This window comes from Myodes glareolus, chromosome 7, assembly GCF_982192425.1.
Source record: "Myodes glareolus chromosome 7, mMyoGla1.1, whole genome shotgun sequence".
NCBI classification, from domain to species: Eukaryota; Metazoa; Chordata; class Mammalia; order Rodentia; family Cricetidae; genus Myodes; species Myodes glareolus.
The window spans coordinates 18,107,935-18,118,321 of NC_142032.1; the positions used below are offsets into that span (position 1 = coordinate 18,107,935).

General features: G+C 47.0%; 1 protein-coding gene across 5 annotated transcripts in view; it reads left to right on the top strand.

The window, feature by feature from the left end:
- The window catches only part of Dnmbp (dynamin binding protein), a 101,705-nt gene extending 92,458 nt beyond the window's left edge, over positions 1–9,247 (top strand). For 4 of the 5 annotated variants that reach the window (XM_087907872.1, XM_087907873.1, XM_087907875.1 and 1 more), the window contains 5 exons: positions 31–363; positions 991–1,170; positions 2,588–2,786; positions 5,135–5,805; positions 7,773–9,247. In XM_087907872.1, the coding sequence (XP_087763998.1) occupies positions 31–363; positions 991–1,170; positions 2,588–2,786; positions 5,135–5,805; positions 7,773–7,958 (1,569 nt within the window). In that variant the 3' untranslated portion in view covers positions 7,959–9,247. The remainder of the gene's footprint in view (positions 1–30; positions 364–990; positions 1,171–2,587; positions 2,787–5,134; positions 5,806–7,772) is intronic. The other variant, XM_087907874.1, reaches the window with a different exon arrangement.
- Positions 9,248–10,387: the final 1,140 nt, after the last annotated feature.

Below are 10,387 nucleotides of genomic sequence, written 5' to 3' on the forward strand. Positions count from 1 at the left end.
ACTAGCGACCTGCCTTTCTTGTCCCCACAGAAGGAGAGGACTGAGCGGCTTGTCATCAACCCCTTAAACCAGCTGCTGAGCATGTTCACAGGGCCCCACAAGCTGGTGCAGAAGCGCTTCGACAAGCTTCTGGACTTCTACAACTGCACTGAGCGCGCAGAGAAGCTCAAGGACAAGAAGACTCTGGAGGAGCTGCAGTCAGCCCGCAACAACTACGAAGCCCTGAACGCCCAGCTGCTGGACGAGCTGCCCAAATTCCAGCAGTACGCCCAGAGCCTCTTTACCAACTGCATCCACGGCTACGCTGAAGCCCACTGCGACTTCGTGCAGCAGGCGCTGGAGCAGCTGCAGCCTCTGCTATCGGTACGTCCTTCCCTCCGCTGTCGGTACGTCCTTCCCTCCGCTGTCGGTACGTCCTTCCCTCCGCTGTCGGTACGTCCTTCCCTCCGCTGTCGGTACGTCCTTCCCTCCGCTGTCGGTAAGTCCTTCCCTCCGCTGTCGGTACGTCCTTCCCTCCGCTGTCGGTACGTCCTTCCCTCCGCTGTCGGTACGTCCTTCCCTCCGCTGTCGGTACGTCCTTCCCTCCGCTGTCGGTACGTCCTTCCCTCCGCTGTCGGTACGTCCTTCCCTCTGCTGTCGGTACGTCCTTCCCTCTGCTAGGGCCGCGTTATCTCTGAAACACAATTGGTGCTTTCTAGAATTCTTGGTAGGGTCATTTGGTCTTGCCATCAGGGACTGTTGGTTCATTCTTGGTGTCTTGAAGCCTGAGGTTGTTCAAACATCTCTTTCCATCTTGAGCCATTTCTAGAAGGGTTAGTTTGCAGGCAGTGACAGAGCTCTTGTCTCTTGCATCGACTGCCATTTTGGTGCCTAATTCAGTCAACTACAGCTGACTGTAATGTGTGTAGTTGGCTCTGAGGACTTTGTCAGGCCCAGGGACCTTTCATCTGTGTTCTCTCCTTTCTTGTCTTGATTCCCGATGGTCTACAGTCACTGAGAGCCACTGACCGAGAAGGCAACTTGATTGCCATCTTCCACGAGGAGCACAGCCGGGCCCTACAGCAGCTTCAGGTCTTCACCTTCTTCCCCGAGCCCCTCCCTGCTCCCAGGAAGCCCTTTGAGAGGAAAACCACAGACCGCCAGTCGTCCCGGAAGTCCCTTCTTGGCATGGTGAGTAGACACCCAGTGTGGTGCCCAGTACTGATGGACACACCGGGCTCATGAGCATGTCACTTAGCTTCATCATCTCTAACCCAGATGGTAGTTGATAATCACCAGCCCTGCATCACAGGGCGATCACCAGACTTAACTAAGTTAGCGTGTGGAGTTGCCCAGCGCATAAGCACTGTGCAGATAGATATTAATATCGAAGACCTTGTGCTTCTGCATATGAACAGCTTAGTGTGAGTTTTGACTCTTCATAATAAATGGAGAATAAGAGGCTACTGGGCCTGTTCCATCCCAGGCTCTGTTTCCCGAGCATCACTGATGTGGTTCTGGTACCCGATTGGGACCACCTGGAATCCTGATGTGAATTTCAAGCTGCCTTCTGGAATAATTTTTTCTTAGATCTTAGTAAAGCATTGCTACATGGATGAGTTCATTAAGGGAAATGAGTTAGAGATTTATTCAGGCCTATTTTTGACCATGTATTAGGAAAGTTAGCACAACCAAACTATTAATGACTTTTTCATCTGGAGTGGCATTGTGGTTTTTTTGTTTTTAACATAGTTCTTTCCTATTTTAAATCTGGGGGTAAGATATTCCAGATCATGTGGGTGCCTAGCCAGAAGGACCAACCAATGATCTTCCTTCCGTAGACATTTGTTCCATAGACTCCCACAGGCAGTAACTTTACAGGGGAGAATTAGATTTATTATTACCTTTAGCTTTTTTTTAAGATTTTTATTTTAAATTATGTATATATGTATATGTATATAGGTGCCTATAGAGTCCAGAAGAGGGTGTGGGATTCTCTGGAGCTGCAGTTACAGATGGTTATGAGCCCTCCAACATGGGTGCTAGGGTTCTATGAGAATTGATTACTTTAATTTAATACTGATTATTTAGGTTTATCTAGCAATGTGATAGAAGACCTAGTGATACACTGGAGGTTTGGATTTTAAATTTCATTTTATTTTGATAGTAACCATTGTACCAAAGCCTTACACGTACTCAGAATGTGCTCTGCAGTTGGGCTGCACCCTCCCTAGCCCCAATATTGGATCCTTTAGCATTTTAATCAAATTTTTGTTTATTTTCTATTTTTGCATAAAATAAGGGTGTTAGCTTGCTTCATGCCTTCAAAGACATCAAAATTTGCCTAAAGGACCACAATTTTTACCTAATGCATCCTGACTTGTTTATAAAAGTGTCTTTTGTAGGTAGTTAAGTGGCTGAGGGTTGTGCCTCGCTCCTGAGATGGTAGACTGAGATTAAATATGAGGCTAAGGTGGTGGCAGGGTTTTTACCATCCTGTGCTAGGGGGACAATCAGGTTCTTATGGTCCTATGCTAGGGGGACAGCGGGGTTCTTACTGGTTCTGTGCTAGTGCGGTAGCGTGGTTCTTACTGGTCTTGTTCCTCAGCCGAGCTACATGCTGCAGTCAGAAGAGCTGCGGGCCGCCCTGCTGGCAAGGTACCCCCCTGAAAAGCTCTTCCAGGTGGAACGGAACTTCAATGCTGCTCAGGACTTGGATGTCTCCCTTTTGGAAGGCGACCTGGTGGGTGTGATCAAAAAGAAAGACCCCATGGGCAGTCAGAACCGCTGGCTCATCGACAATGGAGGTGAGGACTCCAGGCTCTGGGCAAATGTGATAGAAATGAGGAAACAGACATGCGAGCCTTTGGTTAAGGGGGAGTGATCATAGAATTGTCCTGGTTTCTAGAGAGTGTGGGGCACCCAGGTTGATAGTGAAGCCACATGCTTCGGATTGCATTTGTTTTGACAACTTTCTGAGAAGATTCTGTTATTTATTTATCCTGAAACTGTTGCTATGTTTTTTTTTTCTAAGTCACCAAGGCAGCTGCCCTCTGAGTCTATAAACTGTGTATGAATTAAAAACCTGTGGTTCTGTTAGCTGTCCCTGTAACAGTGTTACTTCGTGGCTGTTTAGAGAGGGACTTGAAATCAAACACTTCACAGCTTTCTTTTTTTGGAGGAAGATTATAGACTTTAGTATAATCCCTTTTCCCACAATTCCCAAATCCACAACCCCCATGTTTAGACCAACGGGGCTCCTTCAGAACCTGCTTGTCAGACCTGCACGGAGCCGCAGGGCAGGGCTTGCAGTCATCACTACTTTCCAGCAGGAACCCTGTCTGTCTGCTGTGGAGGGCGGGGAAATAGATAAATATTTGACATTCCTCAAACCAAAAATTTTATGAGTTCCAAAGCTCCTGGCCTAAGTATTCTAAGTAGAGTTTGGGGTTGGGGTATAGGCCAATTTTAGCTCTTTAGGGGTTTCTTTAAAAGCATCTTGAAGTTGATGAAGAGCTCTCCAGGTCAGTGGTTTAGAGTTCAGACTCCAGAATCTATGGGAAAAGCCAGAAGACATACCTCATACTACATCCAAAGACATCCTGCCACGTGGGGGACCCAGCCAGGATTGTCCCTCAGCTCTGGAAACCTGGGATTCCTTCCTGAGCAGAGTCCAGGGACAGAAACAAAGAAAAATTGTGATAAGATTAAAATACCAGCATTTAATAAAAAAAGAAAACCGTAAGGGAGACATTCTTTGGGCATGGAGTTGCATGCCCAGGGTCTGTGCTCCTCGAAGTTCTTTCTTATGAGAAACATCTTTGTGTTTGAAATGTGTGGCCGAGAGCCTTCTATCATCATCATAGACATTTTGTTGAAGTGCACACACTGGACACTGTGTTATAGTACTCATGGAAGTCCACGGCTTTCTATGACCCTAAGATGGCTCTGGTATATGGAGAGGGTGGGCACAGATGACCTTCCTAAGGGACTCAGCACAAGGACAACCTTGAGATCTGTTTTTGACATGGTGTATTTGAATTTAAGCTTACCTGAGTCTTCTCTTGTGTGGTCTGGGCATCCTGTCACATTGTCTTTTGTGCCTAGTGCCAAAAGTTGATACTTTTGTTTCCTTTTTTGGCCTATTATTTTGCAACAAGGTTTCACCTTGTAGCAAGGTTATCCTTGAACTTGGAGTAATCTTTCTGTTTCAGTCTCCTGAGTGCTGAGGTCACAAGTAAGAGCCGTTAAATTTTGGTGTTTCATTAGTTATTTTATTTATTTATTATGTATACAATATTCTGTCTACATGTATGCTTGCAGGCCAGAAGAGGGCATCAGACCTTATTACAGATGGTTGTGAGCCACCATGTGGTTGCTGGGAATTGAACTCAGGACCTTTGGAAGAGCAGGCAATGCTCTTAACCTCTGAGCCATCTCTTCAGCCCCTCATTAGTTATTTTTAAACAAACATGATTTCTTTTGTTTTGTGTTTTTCACCAGCCTATTAATTGCCCACAAACATCCTTGTCATTTTCATGTTGTGCGGCTATAATAATGACCTGGAAGGCAGCCACAAGTATGGGACATTTTCTGGCTTTGGCTGTTGCAAGCCACTACATCACTAAGCATTTGGTTTTTGCCTTCCTTGATCTAACTTTTTTTTATGAGTATGGTGATTTGGCTGCATGTATGTCTATGCACCACATTTGTGCCTGAAGGTAGTATTGAACCTCTTGGAATTGTACTTTATAAATAGTTGTCAGTGCCTTGTAGATGCTGGGAATCGAACCCAGGTCCCCTGGAAGAGCAACTGGTATTCTTTTTTTAAAAAAATATTTATTTATTATGTATACAATATTCTGTCTGTGTGTATGTCTGCAGGCTAGAAGAGGGCACCAGACCTCATTATAGATGGTTGTGAGCCACCATGTGGTTGCCAGGAATTGAACTCAGGACCTTTGGATAAGCAGGCAATGCTCTTAACCACTGAGCCATCTCTCCAGCCCCAGCAACTGGTATTCTTAACTGCCCAGCCATCACTCCAACCCCATTGACTTAGCTTTAAAATTATACACACATGTGCACGCACACACGCATACACACACACACACACACTTGCTCCAGCTTTAACTGCTGTTCTTTCCTTCTGCAGTCACCAAAGGTTTTGTGTACAGCTCCTTCCTGAAGCCCTACAATCCTCGGCGCAGCCATTCAGACGCCTCCGTGGGCAGCCACTCGTCCACAGAGTCGGAGCAGAGCAGCTCCTCGCCCAGGGTCCAGCGGCAGAACAGCAACAGTGCCTTGACCTTCAACCCCAACATGACTGTGTCCTTCACCTCAGGGCTTTCCCCGAAGCAGCCCCAGGACACCTCTTCACTGAAGGAATGTGACCAAGGAACTCTCAGTCTGTCCTTGAATGCAGAAACTGGGCCTTCCAGGTGCTTATCAGACCCAGACTCTGCCTGCCAGCTTAGGTCAGGGGACTCTGCAGATGGTGCCAGAGACATAAGCCAACCTGTTTCAACCCTGAGGGGCTGCCAGCGAAGTTCCAGGCATCCAGAGGTGGTTGGTTATTCTGTACCAGGGCGAAATGAACAAGGTAATGACTTGGTAAAAGGAAGTGCAAGAGCCTATCAGACTCCAGAAGACAGGAGCACAAGAGCCTATCAGACTCCAGAAGACAGGACCGCAAGAGCCTATCCAACTCTAGAAGATAGGAACACAAGAGCCCACCCAACTCCAGAAGACAGGAGCGCAAGAACCTATCCGACTCCAGAAGACAGGAGCAGAGGGCTCGGAAGCAGTGAGACCGAAGGCAACCAGGTACGCACACCCGGCCCCTGTGTCTCTCCCCAGAAGGGGCAGATGTGGAGCGAGTACAGGAGAGGGCCAGGCAGGGGCTGTAACCCTATCCTGTCCTACATGTCACAGAACCCCACTGCCCTAGGGAGCAGCCCCCTCTCCACAGAGCACCCACTTCCACAGACACTTCCAGGCCATCCCGGGGCCCTTCTGCTTTGACACTGGATGCCAAGATAAAATCTGTTTTTACTCTTCAAACCTATGCATTCATCCAGTGCATGGGGGCTGCTATTTAACCCACTCAGGCTTTTGTCCCCCAGCTCTATCTTTATTCCCAGAATTTAGAAATGAAAGTCAGAGCTGTTTCTGCTTTTCCTGTTTTTGTATGGCCTGCCCCCGCCTGTGAGCCAGGCGCCCCCTTTCTCTCACACATTTTGGTCCCCCACAGAGTCGAGGCTGCACCTGCCTGTGTTACCAAGGCTCACACAGCAGTGGGTTTCCTGGTTAGTCTTAGATGTGGTCTGTGTTGTGTTGCCACGGCTGGAGTCTAGATTCCAAAAGCCAGTTCTTGCCTCCAGTTCGGCTTTCATGTTCCCAGATGAGTGTGATACCTGCTCGCTTCTGCCTGACGATTCTTTCTGCTGACAGCCTAGGGCAGGTTTCCCAGTTCTGGACCCGAGTGGACAGCATCTTCTGACTTATTGACAGGGAACTCAGGTCTAGCCTCATCAAACTCCTGAGCCTGGGCTGTCCTGAAACTATGGCCCCTGGGGCCTCAGGGCTTCTCCCATCACTGAGTTCTCCCCTCCCCCACGCTGTGCTCTCTGTCCTCTTGACATCACCTACTGTTGTTAGATATTTGACTCTTTTGACTTTTGGGGGGATTATCACTCAGCTCCCACATAAATCATACACAGAGACTTTTTCTTATTTATGAACACCCAGCCTTAGCTTGGCTTATTTCTAGCTAGCTTTTCTTAAATTATCTCGACTACCTTTTGCCTCTGGGCTTTTTCCTTTTCTTCTGTGTGTCTTACTCTTCTCGCTGGCTGGCCCCTGATGTCATCCTCTCCTTCTCTTTTCCTCGTTTCTCCTTCTGTTCACACTCTCTGCCTGCCAGCCTCGCCTACCCTTGCCCTGCCAGCTCTTTATTAGACCATCAGGGTTTTAGACAGACAAAGAATCACAGCTTCAGAGTTAAACAAATGCAGCATAAACAAAGCACACACCTTACAATAATCTTCCCCAACAGTCTACAGATTGACCTTTCTTGCTTTGAGATTAATCATGAGTTATTACTTTCGTTTGGCTTGGGTTTTTTTCTTTCCTGTTCTGGGAATGGAGCCCACCCAGGGTTTGGGGCAGGCTAAGCCTGTGCTCTGAGCTCTTAGCCTCATGGAGACTTTCTAGTGGAATATAGGATTGGGGTAGACGGTCCCCTCGCAGCTCACCATCTTCCATATTGACCAAGGTTCCTGCTGTTCTTTAAGGCTGTTCTGAAACAGTAAAACGGTCTGCATTTTTTGGGAGGTTTTTGGTTGTGAGACGGAATCTCACCAGGTAGCCTAGTCTGGCCTATAGTTGGTGGCATGCCCCTTGCCTCCGCCCTGTCCATTATGGATTACTCCAATCATATGCAGCTATTTAAACTGTAAATCAGATTAGAAATTCACCTTCAGCCCAGCAGTGGAGGCACACATCTTTAATACCAGCTCGGGAGGCAGAAGCAGGCAGATCTCTGAGTTCAAGGCCAACCTGATCTACAGAGCAGGACAGCCAAGGGACACAGAGAAACCCTGTCTTGAAAAAACAAAGAAATTAGAGAGAGAGAGAGAGAGAGAGAGAGAGAGAGAGAGAGAGAGAAGAAAGGAATTCCACTTCCAGGCCCATGGGTGACCAGTAGACACAGTACGCAGTACATTCCACTTCCAGGCCCTCACAGCGTTGCTGCAGGCAGGTTCCTAACCCCCTCTCTTTCCTTCACATAGGTCTATTTTGCCGTCTACACCTTCAAGGCACGAAACCCAAATGAACTGAGTGTGTCGGCCAATCAGAGACTCAAGATCCTTGAGTTTAAAGATGTCACAGGCAATACGGAGTGGTGGTTGGCTGAAGTTAACGGGAAGAAGGGATATGTCCCTTCCAATTATATCCGGAAAACTGAGTATACCTGAGCCCAGGTTGCCCCGCCCTCCCTTGCTGCCACTTTCAGTCTGCTGAAAGCATCTGGTGGGCCCCAGGCACCGGCTCCTGAGCGCAGGCCCCACCACACTGCCTATCCATACCTGGAGTGCAAGCTAAGCTTTGCTCTTGATTGGGTTGTGCACCGTGATGCCCGCTAGAATTTGAGGTGGACCCCAATGCTTGTCAGATTCCCTGACCACAAGCAGCAGCCAAGTGCTGGCATTGGCTTTGGGAAATGAGAAGTTTCCAATAGCAGTATTGGATGCAGGAAGCTTGTGCATCGGTTGCTGCAGCATCTGTGGTTGACTGAGCAGTCAACTGAGAGGAAGAGGAGCATGCTGGGAGAACCCCCGCCATCATGCCTCTGTGCATGGTAAAGGTTTTGTCAAGATCATATTAAACCTGGTGCATCAAAGTGACTGAGACACCCCCAGTACCTGACACCCCTTCTCTCTCTGACGTGCTCCCGATTCCTAGTTCATGAAATGCTAACCTATTCTTTCCCACTGCTCGGTTAGGCGTTTACAGTCCTCCTTTCCTTTTGACCTTGTATCTGGAGGGTTCTCTTGCCTTGTCAGACAGTCATCTGCCTCCCCCTGATACTCATCGACCTTATATAGTCTGTGTGTGCTGTCACCTAACCTTTCTCCCTGTACGCAAAAACTGACAGACTTTCCTAGACTACCCTGAGGTCAGCACTCCAGCTGGCCCTGGAAAGTATTCCCTCTGTAATGATCTCCAACCGGTTTAGCCTGGAAGAAGCCTGGATGCCTTTGTCTTCCGCCCGAGCACTCTGCTGCCATCTAGTGGTGTCCACACATGCTTACAACAGTCGTGGCTTATTTGAAGTAGGTAGAATCAGTGGCCACAGAAGCAGCTTGTCTCAGACTTGGAAACAGAGGTTTTTCTTTCTCTTCAACTGCCATACTTCAGACACAATATTCAAAGCCAAACAGATGCTAAAGTGCCTAATGAGACCTCACGCCCAAGGCTGGAAGGTGTTCACTAAACCTCCTAAACCTCCTGTGAAGAAATGGCCTGAGGCTCGTCTCAGCGGGCTCTCAGACTCCAGCTGAGCCCTCCTTGGACCAGCCTTGCAGCCGCTGCTCCTCCAGCTACACATTTGGCCTTAAAATCCTGGTGAATCAGGATGTGTCTGTGGACACCCCAGCCACAGCTTCCGCTCCACTGGTCGGGGCCTCTTATGAAGTGTTTATATTTAGAGATGTTTATATTTAAGTAGCTATTTTATAAATAAAAGTATTTCTATTGGCCATAAGTGTTTTCTTCATCTTGATTCTGAGATTTTTTTTTCATCCTTGCCCAGCTGAGTCACAAGGGACCCTGTTTTCTTTCAATACTAATACAGCAGTGTTTCTCTTTTTTTCTTATTTTTTTTAAGATTGATTTATTTTTTATGTACATTGGGGTTTTGCCTGCATGTATATCTGTGTGATGATGCCAGATTCCCAGGAACTGGAGTTACAGTTATGAGCTGCCATGTGGGTGCTGGGAATTGAACCCGATCCCTTGGTAGAGCAGCCAGTGCTCTCAACTGCTGAGCCATCTCTCTCTCTAGCCTCTCAGCAGTGTTTCTCAACCAATGGATCATAACCTCTTTGGGGATTAGATATCCTGTATATCAGATATTTATTTATATAGTAGCAAATTATAGTTATGAAGTAGCAATGGAATAATTTTACAGTTGGGGTCACCACAACATGAGGATCTGTATTAAAGAGTTGCAGCATTAGGAAGGTTGGAAACCACTGGTCCACACAGTTTCTGGTTATAGATTTGAGTCTTTAATCCACTCTGAGGTGTTTTTCTTTCTCTTATTTTGGGATGCAGTGAGATGATCTTGTTATGTAGCCCAGGCAGGTCTCAAATGAGATCCTTTTACCTCACTTGAGTATTGGGCTTACAAATATATGTTTACTCTGCCAGCCAGCTTTGAGTTTGTTTTTTTAAAAATATAATATGTCTGGTGTATGGTGCACACCTTCAATTCCAGAGCTTGAGAGGCAGAGGCCAGAGGTGCACATCACTTTCCATTGAGTTTTTAAATGACTAGAGTTTGTCATTTCTAGATTTCTGTTTCCTCTGAACATCTATGTCTTGGTTGAGTTTTTCATCCAAATTATTGAATTTCTCATCCTAGGAGTGTAAGCCCTTGTTCAGGTTCTAAAGTTGTTCTTTCCTTCTTTTGTTCTGAGTATTTCAGTTGTTCTCACCATAAAAAAAAAAAAAAAAAATGTGTTCACAGCTGAATCAGGCTGTTCCCCTAACAGCCTACACAGCATCTTCTTCCATACTGTGAAAACAAGCAGACAGAAACCTAGCTGTAAACCCATGGCTGGCAAGCTCACAGGCCCCAGAGAGAGAACCTACTCCTATTGTTTTGCTAAGTGCACATAGC